Source organism: Urocampus carinirostris, chromosome 4 (genome assembly GCF_059441175.1).
Source record: "Urocampus carinirostris isolate Australia breed hairy pipefish chromosome 4, RoL_Ucar_1.0, whole genome shotgun sequence".
Classification (NCBI taxonomy): Eukaryota; Metazoa; Chordata; class Actinopteri; order Syngnathiformes; family Syngnathidae; genus Urocampus; species Urocampus carinirostris.
In genome coordinates, this window is record NC_142352.1 from 38,967,829 (window position 1) to 38,989,200 (window position 21,372).

At 41.4% G+C, this 21,372-nt stretch overlaps 1 protein-coding gene across 2 annotated transcripts in view; it reads right to left on the reverse strand.

The window, feature by feature from the left end:
- The window catches only part of phlpp2 (PH domain and leucine rich repeat protein phosphatase 2), a 70,413-nt gene that overhangs the window by 12,168 nt on the left and 36,873 nt on the right, over positions 1–21,372 (reverse strand). The window contains exons 8-18 of one of the 2 annotated variants that reach the window (XM_088334478.1): positions 19,985–20,215; positions 13,985–14,187; positions 10,872–10,932; positions 10,689–10,784; positions 8,139–8,294; positions 6,019–6,219; positions 2,749–2,911; positions 2,545–2,675; positions 912–1,013; positions 645–839; positions 335–566 (exon numbers count right to left, since the gene is read on the reverse strand). In XM_088334478.1, coding sequence (XP_088190604.1) covers positions 335–566; positions 645–839; positions 912–1,013; positions 2,545–2,675; positions 2,749–2,911; positions 6,019–6,219; positions 8,139–8,294; positions 10,689–10,784; positions 10,872–10,932; positions 13,985–14,187; positions 19,985–20,215 — 1,771 coding nt within the window. The remainder of the gene's footprint in view (positions 1–334; positions 567–644; positions 840–911; positions 1,014–2,544; positions 2,676–2,748; positions 2,912–6,018; positions 6,220–8,138; positions 8,295–10,688; positions 10,785–10,871; positions 10,933–13,984; positions 14,188–19,984; positions 20,216–21,372) is intronic. The other variant, XM_088334479.1, reaches the window with a different exon arrangement.

Consider the following 21,372-nt stretch of genomic DNA (forward strand, 5'->3'; position numbering starts at 1 on the left):
CCCCTCATCAAGGTTTTTTATTTTCTAAAAGTTTTTGAGTTTTTCCCTTGCATGTGATCAGGTTTCAGATCAAGGGGATGTTGTAATTGTTGCCTGTGCAGTCCTTCGGGACATTTTGTGATTAAGGGCTGTACAAATAAATGTGACTTGATGTGTTATGAGAACTACAAGTGTTCTACTATAAACTCATTAAACAGGGTCTTCAATAATGACTAAAATGGGATCAGATAGACAAGTAGTAAGGCCAAGACACAAATGGGACTGTTTGATTGTCAAATCAGAAGTAGCCTTATGCAGTTTGATCTGACTCTGCCCCCTTAAATCTGAATTTTACCTCAGTAATGATGGCTTTGCTCTGTTTAACTCTTTCCATCTCTTCAGTGCAGTTTTCCAAACTGTAGATTTTTGAGAGGGGTACAGGTCGGCGGTCTCGACACAAGACGGCCTGACAGGTCCCCACGTTGGCCACTGTGACACTGAGGTACCCTCCGGGCTCTGAGGACTCATGATGGATGTAGCACAGCAAGGCAGAGGCCCCCAATTTCTGTCCGACCGTGCCTAATTTCCTGTTTCCACACACAACTGTGGATTAGAGAGAGACTAGCTGTGGAAAAACCAATGATTTGTTGGGAAGCAACACAAACCTGTGTGAAGTTAGGAATGTATTGCTCATATACACACTGTCAATACTGCAATGCTGCACTTCCTCACAAAGCACGTCGCCCATAGTGCACTGAAGCAGCCTCGGTACTTCCTCGTTGCGATCGCCGTCGAAAATACCGTAGCACGCTTCTGCGCTGTCTCCAAGGCGGTCGATGGCCAAAACTGACACACACAACCTGTTGTGAACCCGACACAGTATGCGTTCAAATGCACATTCACAGACAATGGCAACAAGTTGAAAAGCTCACTTGTTCCTTTGGCCGCTCATTTCGGAGTACCCGTGGCTCCAGGCACTTGGCGAGTCTCCCGTTGTGCTCGATTTTTGGTCCAGTTTCAACGTGGTGATGTGACTTCAAAAAATACATTGACAATTTGTTTTTTTTTAACCTGTAGTTTAACTGTCAAACTCATTTCCTCTTTTATATATACATATTTATGCTGTGCTGAAAAATGGTCGGCAGGCTGCAAAAGCTCTATGTTTGACTGAAGATTATCAGAAATACTTCATGGGAGCGTTATTCTCTATATTAGCTTAGCAGGTTTACAATAAATTAAAATTGTTCTACGTTTTTCGTGGGTGGTTGTGCCCCGATAGTCAAAACCCACAAAGTAGAAATATTTACAGAATCATCTCATCTCATTAGCTGCACCGCTTATCCTATAGGGTCGCAGGGGTGCTGGAGCCCATCCCAGCAATCATCGGGCAGTGGGCAGGGGACACCCTGAACTGGTTGCCAGCCAATCGCAGGACACACAGGGACAGACAACTCGCTCGCTCATTCACACCTAGGGACAATTTGGACCGGCCAATCCACCTGAAATGCATGTCTTTGGAATGTGGGAGGAAACTGGAGTGCACGGAGGAAACCCACGCAAGCACGGGGAGAACATACAAACTCCGCACAGGAAGTCCGGTAGCTGGATTTGAACCCACACAGGAGGTTACCGAGACCTTAGAACTGTGCCGCACACGCGCTAACCACTGCGCCGCCGTGCTGCCATATTTACAGAATGATTTGATTATTTATTACTTAAGAACAAAGTCAAATTACACGGTCAAGTATTTGTTTAGCAAATAAAAGTACTGTACTTTATGAATGTTTTTTTTTTTTTACAAATAAATTCTGTACTGTTAAATTATAATAAATAAAAGAAAAATCAGGCCATTCCATTGTGCAACTGTATGGATTAAGGACATGATGCACTTTACTTTATATGATACTGCCACTATCAGGTGGACGCTATCGAAAACTGCATTTACTTTTCTGTTCTGTTCTCGAGAAACCATACATTATCCCATTCTCAAACATTTTTGGAAAAGCGTGATGGAGCCAGTAGGGAGCAGCAAAGACCCACATGTGGCTGTAGAGCAAGTTTAGCGGGTCAAGAAATTCAGATTTGTTGGCGATAGAAAGCACCCTCCTCTGTTTAGCCAATCAGATTGCAGAACACAATGCACGGTAAAAATCTAGTATCGTAGTGACCCCGCGATAAGTAAACAGCAATACAGCAATGGATTACTGTGATTTTTCAAAATTGTAACAGGGCGATGATTTTCTGTGAAAATGTAAATGTTTTGCTAACATAATATTGCTTTTATAATTTCATGGAAAATATATTTTAATCTAATCCCGACATATAATGCTAACAGAGGTTAACTTTGACTTATCAGTGCCCCCCAAATTCATTTTTGTTTGTTTGATTGTTTTCTTTTGGTTTCAAGATAAATATTATACGAGCTAGCTTTTTGGAATGATGACAAAAGCAATGACATTTCAAAATTCAACACATTATCTCCAATTTACTTGGAAATATTCAAACCCAGGCACCACTTGCCACATGTATAAAGCCCAGGTGCGTAAATGTTTTCAAGAAACTCACCTGATTAGATTAAGAGTTTTGGGTTCCAGCATCAGGCTGTTGTTGCCCGTTAAATCCAGCTCCTGCAAGCTGGGCGGCAACGAATCAGGCAGTTGGATCTCGGTCAGCTCGTTGCAGCTTAGATCCACAAGCTGCAAATACACAACACCATCCGCTTTTCACGTTTTGTTGCTTTTGCCAAAAAATAAGTCCAGGAGATCTGACCTTGATTTCAGGAAGGTTGAGGATCTCTGGGAAGACGTTAATGTGATTGGAGTGCGCTATGAGGGTATGCAGTCGCTTGCAGCTGGACACGGTGGAGGGGATGCTCTTAAGCATGTTGCCACTTAAATTGAGCTCCTCAAGCAGCTCGAGCTTACTCAGTTTACTAAAGACAAACAAATATGGCCAAATTTAGCTAATGAAAGACAAGTGCAGATTAAGAACACATTTTTTTCTGAAAAATAATCAACAATTATACGAGGCAAGAAAATGGGTAAAGGGTTAAAAAGGTGCGAAGGATGTGAATGATTATGTTTCGGCAAACTGCACAAACCAAAAAAACATTGAGCTCTGTCAAACCGCACTGTGTTTCAGTAATCTGCAGGAGGCACCACACAGATACACCTCGGGGATATTGCACAAAACCGGGATAAGGGATTAAGTGCAAATATGTTTGTTATTTCGGCTAAATTTATCCTAAAGTTGGTTGCATGAGAAGAGGTTATGTACATTAAGCTTGGCTCAGTTACTACTGTGAAATATTCTCTATAGCTAGCTTGCTCCAGACCAGCCTAACAATCGGGCTAAAATTATCCCCAGAGATAAATCTGGCACTACTACTGTCAATCGTGTGAAATATTAATGGGTTTAATGGCATATCCCCGTAATATGTTGCATCGCTTAAATTATCCTGGATTAAAATTTGACATATAAGTCATACTTTTATTTTATTTAACTCTGTTGCTTGTATAACAGCAATAACAGTGCTTTATAGTTATACATATAGACAATCTAGTGCTGTCAGGCCATTTGTTTAATTGCCAATAAAGAATGCTTGTCAATTTGGTGGAATATGTTTCGGCGCAGTGGTTAGCGCGTGTGCGGCACAGTTCTAAGGTCTTGGGAACCTCCTGTGTGGGTTCAAATCCAGCTACCGGACCTTCTGTGCGGAGATGTATGTTCTCCCCGTGCTTGCGTGGGTTTCCTCCGGGCACTCCGGTTTCCTCCCACATTCCAAAGACATGCATTTCAGGTGGATTGGCCGGTCCAAATTGTCCCTAGGTGTGAATGGGCGAGCGAGTTGTCTGTCCCTGTGTGCCCCGCGATTGGCTGGCAACCAGTTCAGGGTGTCCCCTGCCCACTGCCCAATGATTGCTGGGATGGGCGCCAGCACCTCCGCGACCCTACTGAGGATAAGCGGTGCAGCTAATGAGATGAGATGTTTATTATTGCTATTTCTGAGATCCTAAAAAATGGCCCAAAAACTTGCAAAGTTACTACCAGATAAAAAATTGACAAGGGTAATATAGTATATATATATATATATATATATATATATATATATATATATGTCACGGTCGCCATGACGACCAGTATGCCACGCCCCCGAACTCAAGCTGAAGCAGATCAGCTGATTGCTGTTCTGCTATTTAAGGCTGGATTTTGGGTTTGGCGGGTGCTGGTTCATTACTCATTATTCACAATCCCGGTCTGTTATGCCTTGTCCTGTTTTAGTCTGTTATGCCTTGTCCTGTTGAGTTCGTGCCGGAGGAACTCTGTATTGTTCTGTTTTGCCTCGGAGTATTGGGCGACTTTTATTTTATTAAATAAAACCTATGGATCGTCAACGCATTTGAGTTCTCCCTTCATGCCTCCTGCCTCCGTTCTGGTCCGGTCACCTTCCACGCCACCACGCGCTCGTGACAGAATGAACCAGCCAACAAATAGAACTCAGCGAACGATCCCAGCGCGACTTGGGAGAGCTGGAGAGCGCAGTTCGGCAGGCGCCTACTGAGTTGGCCTTCCCTGCCCGTTCGAACCACGGCCCCGCCCGTCGTGGCCCTTGCTGTGCCTCGAATGGGGTCCCGGGAAGAATTGACGCCTGCCTGTTCGACTCTCATGCCTGCCTGCCCGACTCCCGTGCCGATTGCCTGCTATTCCGTCTCCCCTGCGTGCCAGCCCTAATCCGACTCTGCTGCCCGTCGGGCCGACTCCGACTCCGCTGCCCGTCGCGCCGACTCCGACTCCGCTGCCCGTCGGGCCGACTCCGCTCCTCCTGTTTTGCCGATTCCGCCTGTCCTGTCTGAATCGCCACTTCTGAACCTGAACCCCTGAGCCTGACTCTTCTGAATCTGACCCCCCTGAGTGCGACTCTTCTGAATCTGACCCCCCTGAGTGCGACTCTTCTGCATCGGCCTGACCTGAGTGCGACTCTTCTGCATCGGCCTGACCTGAGTGCGACTCTTCTGCATCGGCCTGTCCTGAGTGCGACTCTTCTGCATCGGCCTGTCCTGATTGGCCACCAGACCCCCCCTGCCGAGCGCCGATTCCGATCCGCCCGACGCAGATGGCGCCTGCCTCTCCCCGTTCCTGCGTGTTCGGAGGAGGGAGCAGGGTTGCCCCAATCGCGATCGTCAACATTCCGGGGCGCGAGGTAGTAATTTTTTCTTTTTTGGGACCTCGGGAGCTGTCCCTTAAGAGGGGGGCTCTGTCACGGTCGCCATGACGACCAGTATGCCACGCCCCCGAACTCAAGCTGAAGCAGATCAGCTGATTGCTGTTCTGCTATTTAAGGCTGGATTTTGGGTTTGGCGGGTGCTGGTTCATTACTCATTATTCACAATCCCGGTCTGTTATGCCTTGTCCTGTTTTAGTCTGTTATGCCTTGTCCTGTTGAGTTCGTGCCGGAGGAACTCTGTATTGTTCTGTTTTGCCTCGGAGTATTGGGCGACTTTTATTTTATTAAATAAAACCTATGGATCGTCAACGCATTTGAGTTCTCCCTTCATGCCTCCTGCCTCCGTTCTGGTCCGGTCACCTTCCACGCCACCACGCGCTCGTGACAATATATATATATATATATATATATATATATATATATATATATATATAGGTTTAACTTCCAGTAGTGAACATTGTTTAAAATTGAGATAAGACACGGCACCCCAGAATAAATAAGTGACAAAAACTTTATAAAGGAAATAAAAAATAATATTTAGTTAAATGGGCAACATTTGTCTTTGTTATGTTGGCCGGGTATTAAAAGTCTTGGGCACATTTTGACAATGAATTATTAGGTCAAAATGTGCCCTACACCTTTGGAACACCCAGTATATTAAATGGACTTTTTGCAGAGAAGGTTCCTTCTATCATCCCTTGGACCTACTACAATTAAAGGCCATAACAGTGTTGAATATTTTTTGTTGTGCTACTATTTTTGTACCATTGCATTATATTGTGCTGGAATTAAAATAGCTCTAAAATTTACCAAACCTGGCAGGAAATGAGATCAACTGATTGTAGGCCATGTGCAGAACTCTTAAGTTGTGGTGCCCTGCCAGCAGAGTGCCGCAGTTTTCATTCAGATTGTTCTTGGTCAGGTAGAGTTCCTGCAGCGTGCTGAGGCTGTCATCAGAATGGCCGCTGGATGGAATGCTTTTCAGGTTATTGGCTGACACGTTTAGATATTTGAGACTGTGAAGGACAAAAAAGATAGAAGGTAAATTAGTGCTAATTGAAGTGGCATTAATTTAACAGTATGTATATGATAGTCTTGATTACTGATTCGGGGTGCCCGCGGCTGGGTTCCCGTCTCCGTTCCTGGTTCTTGACAATGACTATCTATTGTACCTTGCTTTGAATCATACTGAGAGATGGTGCAAATACTTTGAAAACATCTGGTAAGACTCGGTACAGTAGCTACTGTGCTCTCTCAATTACCAGTATTTTGTCATGGAATAAAATGACTGTACGTATTTTTGTAGATGTTCAATTATCCATTATAGATATAAAATGTGGGAGTGATTGTTAGTGAAACGAAATGAATGTTTTTTTCTTCTATAGAGGAGAAATATTATGGGAATGGGCTGTTTAATGGCTTGTATGCAGATTAATGGGTCTCTCGGGTGATGTTGACTCATCAAGTGTGAAATGAAACAGCCAAGTAAATCTTTTGTTGTCTGTCAATTTCTGAACTTGTGGATCTGAGTAAAGCCTTATCAGTTATGCAGTATATTTATACATTGCCACAATAAACTGTCAGGAATGAAACTATTTCCAGATACTATGAAGGAGCCTTAATACATTTTTTTTAACGGACAAAAACATATTTTTCTTGCTTTGTCCTGGATTAATAATCAGTGGAAGAACATTGATGAAAACAAACAGTAAATACAAAAAAATATCTATCTTGCTTCATTAGTATTGAGCGCAATAAAATTACCATTTCTCTTATTATGTATTCAAATGAGAGCATAATACTTTTGCGACTCCTACGGCGAGGCTACATAAAAAAATTCTTTAGCCACACCTGTATCACATAAACGCCAGATCCATAAGCCATGAAACGGATGACCTGGAGCTACAATTCGTGGGTGGGAAACGGCTACATTTGTGACACTTGTAACCATCATAGAGACCTGGTTCCACCCAGGGATCCCTGATTTTAACTTGCAGCTAGCCAGCCGCTCTCTACATTGCTTTCCTTCACTGAAAGGTTAAGCGCTTCAATTTTTTTTTTACCATTGGATAATAGCAATAAAGATGATTCATTTAACTGCAATTCTGTGTTCTGTGTTTTTATTTGTTGATCTATCGTTCTTATTTTGTTTGTTTTTTGTCTTTTTTTATATGTTACTGATATCTAAGAAATGTTACTTTCTACTTTTGACTATCTCTGGACTACTGTATAGCAGATAGCAAGAACAAGAACATTTGGCTAAAAACTCAGTAAAAACAATCTTTAAAAAATGAAATTGTATTGTGAGAAATATTTTCAAAAAGCAGAATAGTAAAATAATTAATACATTATTACAATGAACACAATAGTTAAATGGTAATGGAAAACATGTTAGTGGAGTGTGCTTTTACCTAAAACACCAGAATCTTCTCAAAACACATTTAATTGTAAGCAATGCTGAATTGTTGAATGGTTTAAGTTAACTATTACCACTACCAAATTGAAATTCATCATGTTTTTCCAAGAACAATATTCACGCAATGATAAACATACATTGTTTTTGACAAACAAATGTTTACTCTTGAATATGATGCGCAGTGAAATCCAACTTTCAATTTTTTGGTAGTCTCTTCCTTTTGTTTGAAAATCTGATTTTAAACATCTATTAGAAAACCGATCAGGAGCGATTATGCCATAATTCCGCCTCGGTGTTTAGACACAGAAGTCGATTAGAGCGTTAATGGGTGTTAAGTGATTGAGCAAACAGGAAGCAACCAGCTAATTTGAGATCACATTTCAGTTGAGTACATAGATCTAGGGCCTAGAATAAAGACAAAGAATGCATTAAATGTCACCTTAGACTAAAATCCAAACCCAACAGTTTACCGACTGGAGTGAAAAAAGTGATGAATTTAAACAGAATAGCGGGACTCACTTTAAAGCTTTTAAGAAGAGGCTTTCTGGGAGTTCTCCAAGCATGTTGTGCTGAATGTCCAAGACCTCCAGGGGGATGTGATCCAGCAGGTCTGGCAAACTCTGCAAGTGATTATTCCCTGCAAGAAGCTTCTTCAAACTTAAGCTGTTGAGCAACCTATTGCAAAGAACACAGGTGCACGCAGTGATGGATTACAATAAGACATTGGAGAGTCAGTTAAACAGCTTTGTTAGAATTTTTAAGAAGTCTATACTTATTTTACCTCAGCAGTCAAACACAAATATAAATTTATTTTGCGATTGTTAATTTACCTTCCCACATATGTTCTGGGGGGGGACAAAAAAAATGCAATTGCGGTGAATATGAATGAATGAAAAGTTTGTTTTTGCACCATTACAATGGGAACTTGGCATAAGGAACAATATCAAAGACATTATACTGTAGATAGCATCGTATGAGCAAATGGAAGTTTGCCACAATCTTGCAGTAAAATGTTTGTTTAAAAAGGCTAATCAACTCTTCTGTATAGTGCTTTGGAAAATCCATGTCACATATTGAGCAGCACGGCAGCGCAGTGGTTAGCGCAGGTGCGGCACAGTTCTGAGGTCATGAGATCAAACCTTCCTGTGTGGAATTTGCATGTTCTCCCCGTGCTTTTGTGGGTTTCCTCCGGGAACTCTGGTTTCCCCCACATTCCAAAAACACGCATGTCAGGTTAATTGACCGGTCAAAATTGTCCCTAGGTGTGAATGAGCGAGTGAGTTGTCTGTCTCTGTGTGCCCTGCGACTGGCTGGGAACCGGTTCGGGGTGTCCCCTGCCCACTGCCCGAAGATAGCTGGGATGGGCTCCAGCACCCCCGCGACCCTACTGAGGATAAGCGGTGCAGATAATGGATGGATGGATGAATATTGAACAGAACTCTAAAGCCCGTTAACCTACTTAAATATTGTGCCTTGCCACTCAAATGAGACGAACATGCCAAAAGACAGCAGCTCAGCGAACAATTTATCCCCATGAACTACTCATCTCAATCTATTAGAGTTTTTTGACATTAAAATTAAAGGTGCTGTCCGGAAATTTTAAATGTTCTAATTGCTAAAGCCATCTTTTGGTTAAAGTTATCATTGCAGCCTTTGTCAAGCTGCTTGTGTGGAGCGTGCAAGTATGAGTATTACTGACACATACTTGAATTAACTTTTCTTTAAAATAAACTTTTTTCTTTCTATTTGTGCGTTTGGGTTGGCGTTTGGACTGTATTTGGAACAGTAATTTTCTTAATTTCATCATTTTCATGCTATGCTAACAGACAACAGCGAGCACGAGCATTAAATCACACTCCACCACCACTTCCCCCTTTACTGCTTCCTAATGTGTTGTGAGTCATAAACAGCTTTGATAAAAGTAAAATCAAATATGGATTTTTTTATAAAGGCTCTTTGAACTCAGTTGGGAATTGTAACCCATACTTGATAGAGAAAATACTCGACTGTCAACTATTTAAGGAGACCAAAATTGACACACTCCACCTTTAAAGTGAGATGCGCTAAGATTTTGGCAAATCATTACTTTTTTCAAGCTCTTTAACATACAGCACCTTCGAATTAATATGCCATATGATTATCCTAAAATGATTATCTTATTGTTTGAGTTAACAAAGACACATGCTCGGATTTTTTTTTTGGAACAAAACATAGTAAACTGAAATTGGTGAATGATGTTTTTCCCTCAGTTTTAACCAATAGATAACGTCCAAAGCTGTATTTTTGGGATTTACTGTCACGGTTACCCATTGCTCTCACCTGTGCCTGCTCGTTTGGCGCCAGCTCTTGCTCATTGCCTGATTGGTTCCCCTCCTATTTAAACTCAGTACTCCATTCACTCCTTGTCAGCCCGTCAGCGAAGCTCCGCACACGCAAGGCAAGTACTATTTGACTTTGGCTGCCGTCTGTCCTGTCCTTACCTGTATCCTGCTCATCTGCCCCTAGCTTCCCGATTGTCTCCGGGCCCCTGACCTTTTTCTGCCCATTGACTATGCTCTGATCACCCGTCCCGGCTACTCAACTCGGTCCTGCCTTCCGACCACTCTCCGATCCCGTGAGCTCCCTGCTCCTCCTGCCCAGCGATCGCCGGATTGCTGGCACTTGCTTTTCCATACATGACTTCTCAGGTTTCGCAATAAAGTTTGTTGTGAAACGTTGCGCGTTTGGGTCTACCATCTGTTCTGGCTCTGACATTTACAAATTAACACACAAATATATTCTTTGTGCAGGAGAAAAATGTCACCAATAATCACATGTAGAGATTTAAAAAATGGGATGTCTGTCAAGGTTTCCTTTTGTTTAATGTGACTAGTGTTTCCAAGGTGTCACACTATTTACATAGTTGATGTAACTAATTCTAATACACTTGGAAAATGGAAACTTGGCTTTGTATAGAGGATGACTACTGGACTCGTGAATGAGGGTGGTGCAATGCTAGACGTATAAAGTAGAACTGCCAAACAGCCAGAGGTTCTGTGTACAAATTCTTGGTGGGACGCTAAAGCTAACCTGGTTGGAACCTCAGCAAGGAGATTTTGTGAGATGTCCAGCATCTCCATTTTTCTGCATTCGCACACCCATTCTGGTAGATGCTGTAGAAGGTTCCTGGCTCAACAGACAAGGACACCAAACACCTTGGTATATTACATTAAATAAGATAAATAAACACTGGGTCATATAGTCAGAACTCACTGTGACAAATCCAAGTGTGTTAGTTGGTTCGGGATTTGGTCAATGCTGACTGCGCTCAGGCCTGTGTGCAAATAGAGGCAGCAGTCAGCTATCTTCTCTCAAACCAAATTTTGGGTTAAAATTGTACAAACATAGACTGGCTAGATCAGAGGTCTCAAACTCAATTGACCTGGGTGGCTGCCAAAGCTAGGGTCTGCGGGAGGTTGGGCCAAATCAGGTTTCCCCCCCAAAAATTAGCCTGTTTTCTAATAAAAAAAATTCTCATTTGCCCACACAAATGAGATCTAAAGATTAAAAGAATAATTCATATGAAAATATATCAACAGTAATAAATCAATCCGTAATACGCTAGAGCTGCTCTGTAAGGGACAGTGTGTATTATTCAGTGCTTCCAAGGAGTAAAAAAATGTCACTTATTAAAAAAAAAAAGAATATTGATTTAAATAACTGGCAAAAATACATAAACAGCCATAAAGATGTGTATTTTAAAAAAATACTGTTTAGTTGAGATACTGTTATTCATTTTATATAACTTAAGTCTCACCTATAGGGAACTGACGTAATTGCCCGACATCTTGCTGCTAATGGTACCCAAAAAAAATCTGGCGAAAGGCTGGGCACTATAAGTTGTTTCATGGTCACTATAAGTCTTTTCATTCTCACTTGGGGTTTTTAACACTCATTTTAGGTTGCACAACAGAATACTACAGCATGTATTGGTTAAATAATAAACACTGTCCCTTCAACTTCAATAAGATGGCTGCCTCAAACTATCATCTTGAGAACCGCAAATGAGTTTGAGACCCCTGGGCTAGACATTTGTTAGAGCAGGGGTCTTTAGCCTTTTTCAAGACGAAAGCTACTCTTTTGGTAATAATTAGCGCAAAGGGCACTCAGTTTGGTATGAATTTCTAAAATAGCAACTTGTTCTGTTATTACTACGTTGTTACTGAGTTATTACCAGATTAATTATTGGAAGTGGGGGTATATCGACTAAGGAAACCACGAAAAAATATTTTACAAGAATATCGCAACGACCCAGCACTGGTGAACTATTTTCATAACAGGTGTTTGAGCACCTCAGCTGTCCCTAGGGGTCACCCTGGTGCCTGCGGCCACCATGTTGGAGACCCCTGAGTTTTGTAATATGTCACTGCATATACAGTCATAATTGTATGAGTTTTGCAGCTTTATCCATTTTATCCACATCATTCATTTGCGTGTAATTAAATAGCTTTACGATTATCTATGTATTTGAGTGAAGTATTTACTTCTGGTTGTGTTTACTTAATGTCTCATCTGGTTGTTGTGCATTATTTGTATTTTTCCGAGTGATTTCATTTGTTGCTGGACCATTGCAGGACACAATTGAAAATAAGGTCATTTGGTAAAGTCCCACTACATTCAGAGACTCTTCTCTCAAACCACATGCAAAACAATCTTGATCATCTCAGAGGTCTATTTTTGTGGATGTTGGGTCATGGAATTCTGTTTTTATGTTTTACCATGTTAAATTGATTTACACAATTAATGATGATGCCACTGTCCACTCAATTGAGGTAGAGGCAGCCAATGCTCAGAGCCTATGGCAATCTTCATGCATTAATTTATTTTGAAATGGGTGCAATTAATATAGATTAAATGGTTTCTACTTTTCTAGTATTATTACATAAACCAGCCGTGTAACAGCTTGCTGCAGTACGACTTCCTACTCCACCTGTGAAAAAGCACCGCCCTAGAGTGAATGGCTGCAAAAGAAAAATGATGCATCGCCTCACCAGGGCTATCAATTATAAGACCGTGTGTAGGAAAGATTACGCTGGGTGGCGTATGGAGGAAACTCAGGAAGTACGTGTAAACAATAAAAAAATAGTGTTCACGCACATCCCACGCTTATATCTTATAAAAAATCACAATAAACTCCAAAGTTGCCGTAAGGAACCGCCCCTTCATGCCTATAAAAGCCCTTGATAAATATTCTAATGTTTCAAACACAAAGATGGCTGAAGCGGAGAAAATAACCAAAATGCGCAAATTTACACAATACGAAGTGGAGGTTCCTTTGGTTGAGGTGGAATGTCGGAAACAATTTTTATTTGGGGGCTCGGCGTTGGCATCACGAATACCAAAAAGGAAGAGGAGTGGCAGCAAGTGGCAGATGCTTTCGAAATTGTTGCCTCAGACGGCCAGACCGTGGCAGATATAAAGAAGAATCGGTCCGACATTAGAGTGGAGGCCAGGAAGCGGATCGCTCTACACTGCAGGAGTGGGTGAACCTAAGGTGGAGAAAAGGAGACCCCACAGATCACCCCCACAGAGGAAAAGCTGGGGAATCCCTCATGAGTGGAGGGGTGGCGTAAGCTGAGAGGGGCACACTACCTAGATTGCAGCGTACTTAACCAACTGTCATGTGCAACGACCATGATATATGGATAATCAATGAAAACTATTAAATACTAATAATTGAATCATTTATATGTTTTTGTGTTGTTTTTGTCATAAGTGCAATTAATTGAAATGGTTTCTGTTTCTGTTTTTCTCGTATTATTGTGCGTTTTGTGTCTTTTAGCCTTTGTTTTTGGTTGCCTGACAAAATTATTACGCACCACTAATGAGCGATGCGTATACTCACACCGGCTTGGTCAAATGGGCAAAGGTAAATCACACGTTTCAACAACCTTGCCCAGGTAGAATGTCCGGCAACACCAGGCTATGATTATTTTTCTGGTATGCATTGGGAGCACCTTGACAGAAAACCTAGCTAAAACACTCGCAGAGGCCTGAAGCAAAGAAATGTATGATTTCATGAAAATCATGTCAGCCGTTTCGTAGTCTATAAATCACATATAAACACACACGTACACACAATTCGGGAATTATAAAGTAGAATAGAAGAATAGAATATACCTTTCTTATCATTGTCACAAAAGTAGTATAGATAGATTCGATTTAAAAAGATTAGATACTGTTGTTGATGGCACATTTGGTGCGAATGTTTTTAAAGACTTTTTGTTTTTGTAGCTAATTCTGCATAGCACTAAATCCCCAGAGAAGGCCTAGATAACAAAGGCCAAAGTAGCGAATGCCACGCCTGCCGCGAGACGGTGACTTACGGTTGCTACCGGCGTGAAGCATGCGCAGTGCAAAGCCGCCGAGCTTCAGTGTCTTGAGCTGGTTGCGCTGACAGTGGAGTGTCTCCAGGCTGCAAATTGCAGTGAGATCCAGTGAGTCTAAATAGTTGTCCCTCAGGTCCAGGTGGATCAACTGGGCTACGGCTTCCGGACTCTCATTTTTCACACTACGTAGTCCATTTAGCCTAAATGACACAGAAAAGGCAAGAAGGGTGAGATTGGGAAAAAAAGGATGGATCTTCATGTGAAGACATAATTCTTATGATTTTTTGTTTCTTGAACACGCATGTGAGCTCAGTGTCATGATTACTGATGTGACTCAGCTGTGCCCGCTCCTTTGGCGCCAACTGCTGTGGGTTCTGATTGGCTCCCGGTCAGTATTTTAACCCATTCCTGTCTTTTCCCTTTGGTCAGTCCGTCTGCGAACCTCAGTGAACACTAGGCAAGCCTTTTTCGACCCTAACTCCCACCTGTCCCGTTTTTTGCTCCCGTTTGTCCCCAGCTTCAACCCTTTTTGTTCCTGACCACGTCTGCTCTACCGTCCCGGCTTACGACCTCTTTTTGTCCCCGACTACGTCTTCTCTCCCGTCCTGGCTTACGACTCGCTTCCGACACCGACCACGCCTTGCTCTCCCAGTCCCGGCTACCGAACCGTTTTTTTCGCTCCCGACACCGCCATCGCTCGCTACGGAAGTTCCACTTCCAAGTTCGGAGCACCATCTGAGTTCAAGAGCGACTTGCTTGCAACGTCCAGCGAACACCGGATCGTGGGCGCAGCCCTTTCTCTTTCCTCTAATAAAACTTGTGAGAAACGTAACACAAGTGGGTCCTTCTTCTGTTCTGGTCCTGACACTCAGAGTCTAGAATGGGAGTCTCCAATTACTTAATACTGCTCATTCCTATTTAAATCATAAAGAGTTTTCCAATACAAACCGATTATTTACAATCCTACTTTTTATGATTTGTAAAATTATTATACAGCTAATATTTCAGGTTTTACTTTTTTGACTGACAAACTCACCCGACAACAAGTTGTTGTTGTTGTTTTTAATTCACATTATATTAAAAGGACAGTGTTTATTATTTATTACTTCAAAAAAACTATAATAAAAAAATAACAATAAATATATGTACCGTATTTTCCGCACTATAAGGCGCACCTAAAAGTCTTTTTTTTTTTTCAAAAGCTGACCATGCGCCTTATAATACAGTGCGCCTTATTTATGGATCAATATTAAATCGCAAAGTCTTCCAACTAACTTGCAGCCGCCGACTAGATTTTCCCCCGAACGCCAAGTTGTCCGCGGTGTATGCTGGGATTTATTTACAGGCGTTTCATTGGCTAACCATTGTGTCAATCATCATTTGAATCGATCACTATTGGCTAAAGTTATTCGGAGGTCAAGGGGCGGATCCTTTTTATCATTTACAGGCTGGCATAGGCTTAAGCTATAAAACAAAGCCTGTCAATTGGCCGAAAAAGATGTGTCAATCATCAGTTGACTCAATCACTATTGGCTAAAGTTATTCGGAGGTCAAGGGGCGGATCCTTTTTATCATTTACAGGCTGGCATTGGCTGAAGCGGCAAAACAAAGCCTGCAATTGGCCGAAAAAGATGAATGCGTATAGCACATCGTTGACGGCATACAGAAAGCATTTTTTTACTATTCTGTATTTGTAAACATTTTATTCTCCTGGATTAACTAAACTCACGGATATAAGAGGACCATGGCTGCACATTATTATTGAACACAACGACTTCGGTGAGCTACTTCGGCTTTATATTTTCCCTGTATCTCGTCTCAGACTGAACTCGATGTTTCTGTGATAAGCGGTGCAGATAATAGATGGAATGGAGTGTTTATTTTTAAATGAAACTCAATTCCAAGTGTTTATTGTCATATGCACAGTAAAGTTGCGAGCGAAAATAGAAACTAAGGAATGGTTGGCATTTCTTGAATCCCAAGACTTTAACCTTCTGAATGATGGAACGATGCATTTGAGTGACATCGTACGGACACCGCATCCCCACGTGTTCTCGACACGTATTTGCGTCTTTGCAAGCTTTGGGAATGTTAAGGGGGTAATAAGTTTGACTGAACTATCTGACTGTATGTCGATGTTCCCATTGTAGCGCCTTATAATCCGGTCCGTCTTATGTATGTCAAATATAGGACCAAAAACTATTATTTCGGGGTGCGCCCTATAACCCGGTGCGCCTTATAGTGCGGAAAATACGGTGAGTATATATATATATATATATATATATATATATATATATATATATATATATATATATATATATATATATATATATATATATATATATATATATATATATATATATATATATACAGTATTAAAAAAGTAAGCAAATATACATGAACTATAATATAAATGTGCATTTCTAAAATACTCTTAGGTCAAGATATTTGCATTTCTTTTACATGGCATGAACCTCACCAAGAGGAGGCTAAAATAATTGTCTGCAATCTTGCTGCTACGTGTAACCCCCCCCAAAAAAAAAGCATGCGAAAAGCTGGCCGAAGAAAATCAGAAGAAAAAAAAATAAATATACATTTATATATATATATATATATATATATATATATATATATATATATATATATATATATATATATATATATATATATATATCTGTAAAGGGTTGGGTAGGGTTACTTTAACTTGATTACTTTCAATTACTTTTGGATTACTCCAAGAACAAATATGCTAATAAAAGACAAAATAAACTAAATATGAATATATTCATGACTCACAACATGTGGTAAGCTTTCTCTCCTGGCTTTGATCTCTTTGATCTCCGGCAAAACTAACATAAAATGCGACAGTGACAAAATGAAAATAAATCCAAACAGCTTGCCAACATCATTTTTGCCGTTCTATGTATTCCGTTACTCCCCAAGCCTGCACAAAATTTAGTAATTTTATTCATGTTTAGTTTATCAAAAAGCTGAACGCAGTGGCCTGTTGCTGACCCCCAGTTCAAGGCAATTAGGGGAAGTTCTCCTGTGTAATTTGAAGAAGAAAAAGAAGACATTTTCAGAGAACTGCCCACTCACTAATTCACCCCAAAATCACCTTATTCTTGTAAATATACTCGCCCAATGTTTACCCACATCGCATCCCAGCAATCTGGTTGAGTCATCAGCAAGCCAAAGATGGGGCACACAGGCAGGAAAATGAAAGAGGAAATCAATAAACCATGAATGTGCATTCTTTAACAGGTAGCACTTAGACATGAAACATGTGTAAGTGCAGTTCGAGGAAGTGTGAAGATGGAATAAAACATCCGATAACTCTCACTATATCATTTGAAACAGCAATAAATCTCGGCTGGAGTGTTGAACATGATAAAGCTCAGGAATAAGGATGTTAAACATTCTGATCTTTTCTAAATTAAATAATATGAAATACAGCCTCAGGCGAGTGGTTAGCGTCAGTTAATGGGGTCAAATCCAGCTACCAGCCTTCCTTTGCGAAGTTTGCATGTTATCCCCATGCTTCCGTGTGTTTCTTCCCGGCACTCCGGTTTCCTCCCACATTCCAAAAGCATGCATGTGTTTGTATTTGTATTTATTATTATTCAGCCAGTATCAACCATCAACATGATATCTACCGGAAATCATTTTGTCACGCGAAGCTATCGACGTGACTCGTCGCCTTCGATCGGCGCCGGGTTTTTAGACCCAACTGCTGTGTTGGGAGTCATTAGGTGACCAAACCCCTCAATTCCAACCCTTAATGCCGAGCGCCAAGCAGGGAGGCAATGAGTACCGATGTTGTAAGACTTACGTATGACTCGGCCGAGGCTTGAACCAGCGACCTCCCAGTCTCGGAACGGGCGCCCTACCATCTAGGCTACCGAGCTGGTTGTCACGTTAATTGGCTGGTCCAAATTGTCCCTAGATGTGAATGAGAGAGTGAGTTGTCTGTCTCTGTGTGCCCTGCGACTGGCTGGCAACCAGTTCAAGGTGTCCCGTGCCAACTACCCAAGGACAGCTGGAATGGGCTCCAGCACCCCTGCAACCTTGCAGACGATAAGGGGTTCGGATAATGAATGGATGGACAGTGGCAGGCTTAAATTTCACACCTACGTCTTCAGCTCCAGTGTCATTCATGAAGGAACTGGCGATGGAAGTAAAATTTCCTATTGTATTTGGGAGGTTTTGAGTGGAGGTGATTTGGCCCTACTCATTCCTAAATTTGGATTGGGTTGGGTCATGCTTGTACTCGGGCTTAAGATCTTACTAGGCTGAAAGTAGCGGACTAAACCTTTTCCGCTTGCAAAAGGCTCGCTCTCTTCGGAGTTGTCTGACCTTTCGCTAATAAGTAAACACAACAATGTATTTAATTGAGCAGCTCATTCTCTTCAAGTTTAAAGACTTTGGCGGATTACCGCCCCCTAGCCAATCATAGTTTGTGAAACCAGGGACGTCTCCCAAGGCCCGCTAGCAGGTGCTGACTCTCCAACTTGGAATCTGATTGTCTAAACCAACAGCTTTATAGTTGGCTAATATGTCAAATGTGAAAGCACATATCTGTAAGCAGCACAGCCAGGGAGAAGCAATAAAAAGAAGCCGATATAAAATTTTGAATTATTTAATAAGTATTGATGGACAAACTATAATTAACATAAAATGAGCCAGAATTTTTTTAAGGCTTGCAGGCCCTGATAGCCCACTACCGATGAGATATAGTGTCGCATTTAGTGAAGTAAACTGTTTTTTTTTTTCATTATCATTTCTATAAACTTATTTGTGCTCTTTCTATTTTATATTTACAATGGTAGATATTGTTTGATGGTCCTTAAGGGTGGAGAATCCTATAGTTTTTGTTAATCAAATAACATTTTGATGCAATTTGCTCAATTAATATAAACTCATTTGTCATGATTACTGATGTGAGGCACCTGAGTCGGCTCCTTTGGCGACAACTACCTCGGATGCTGATTGGCTGCTCACCTCTTTTTAAACCCCTGTCCTCCTGACCCTGACTCTATCCTGTACTGATTTCCTGTTTGATTCCCGGCTCCGACAACTTTTCTGAACTCGATTACGGTTTTGCTCCACCATCCCGGCCATCGACCTGTTCTTCCCCCGCTCTCGACACTGCCTTCGCTCGCCACGGAAGTGCCACTTCGGCGTTCCGAGCGATCTGCTACCCGTGGGTGCAAGCCTTTTCCTCCTTCCAAATAAAGCTGAGAAAAACGAACGCAAGTTGGTCCTGTCTCCGTTTCTGGTCCTTGACATCATTAATGCACATTTATAATTCCCATTTGCATTTCTGCCACCTATAGTCTGCATAAGGATCATGACCCTCCCACATGTACTAAAAAATAAATCCCTCAAGTCAGTGGTTGCCAACCTTTTCTGTAATTGGACTGGTTTGATGCCTGACAATATTCTTGCAGCCCGGCCAATAATTCAATTAGTAATAAAACCAATAAAAATAATAGTAATAACAATAACAATGATCCCAAAAAAACTGAGGAAACACCAGGTCACTCAGGGTCAAGATGACATTATCCCATCATCACACTGTTTTTACTCACTGTGCCACATTGTACGACATTGCAATGGAGCATTATGGAAAATAGTTCAGCCAAAAAAACATTATACAATGCGATATTGTGATTAAAAATAGTGTGATGATAAGCTAAATTCTAATGCCTTTTCCTTAGTTGTCCAGAATCCTGGTGGCATAGTGGTAAAGATTTAGGTTGCATCCAATGCTGAACAAATTAGGTCAGTGATATTTGTCAACTGATCGGTCATAAAGCATTGGTAAACCTTGGTGTAAAGCGCACCGAATGCGTGTATACACTATTAAGTAGGTTACAAGCAAAAATTAAGGTGAATTTCTTTGTCTTTCTGTGTGGCACGGCACCAAACAACATGCCAACCACTGCTTTAAATGATGAGGTGTGGAATTGCTCCTAAAAATGCCTTGATTATTACCTGAGGTCGATGTGTTTCAGGTGCCTCATGCCGAGCAGGGCACACACCTCCAAACACACAATTTGGTTCCCAGCCATCGACAACTTGTCCACTGCACTCAATCTTTCCAGCACTACGGGGATATTTTTGAAGTCGTTGAAGGAGAGGCCAAGGCTGATGAGCTGGGAAAGACTGCTCAACTCAGCAGGCAGGAACTTTAGGTGGTTTCCATCCAAAGACAGCGTTTGAAGGCTGGAGAACAGGAAGGATAGCAAAAGAAAAGGGATCAGGAAGGAAATACTGAAACTAGGTGTCAGGATTGCTCAACTACCAGCTTTACTTCAGAGTACATGTTGGTACTGCCGACACCAATTTTCGCTAATACTTTTTAGCATTAGTTAGTTCAATTGTATGCACCGTATTTTCCGCACTATAAGGTGCACCAAATTATAACGTGCACCCCCAGATAGCCATTTGGAATATTTTTCTCATGTATAAGGCGCACTTAACTAAAATTACAGTAGGGGTTAGAGTTGCACAAAAATAAAAAATAAACATCAAATTTGTGTATATATTTGTACATTAATTTGTCAGTCCGAATATATCATTGATCAGCCAGACCACTAATGTTACAGTCAACAAAAAAAAAGCATTTGGTTTTATCTCATCATTATACTATTTTAGTCACGATACTAAATTCTTGACGTTATTATTCGGCCGGGACTGCAAGAATATTGTCAAACATTAAACCAGTCTGTGCTACAGAGAACGTTGGGGAAATACAGTATTAGATCACCGTCGCAAAGTCTTTACAAAGCGCACAAGATCCTGAATTGATTGAAGAGAAAAGCATTGTGAGGAGTAATTCGGTTGTCCTGAAAGATAAGAGAAAAGAAAGAAAAAATAAACGGATTGCGTCGCCCACAGTTCGCCTTGGTCCGACTGTTTAAAACAAAGTATTTAGATCTCTGCCAAGTGCCCTGAATGTCAAAGTGAAGGAATTCAATGAAGCAATGGGAAAATGGCGCTAATAACTATGACTTTCTTTGGTAATCAAATGCTTCTTCATTTAATTAGTGACGCACATGAATGGATAAACGACATTCCCACTGTCCCTATGAATGTAAGATCACGGCCTTGGCACAAACCAGCTCAGTAGCCTAGATGGTAAGGCGCCCGCTTTGAGACTGGGAGGTCGGTGGTTCGCGCCCCGGCCGAGTCATTCCTAAGACTTTAAAAGTGGTCGGCGGCGCCCTCTGTTGGCTGCGGCTGCATCGGCTCGCTACAACGGGTCAGGTGCAATCGACATTTCGTTCTGTGTACATTGTTACACAGAATGACAATACAAGGAAATTATTATTATTATTATTATTATTATTATTATTAATCAGTGAGGAAATGTCTGAAAG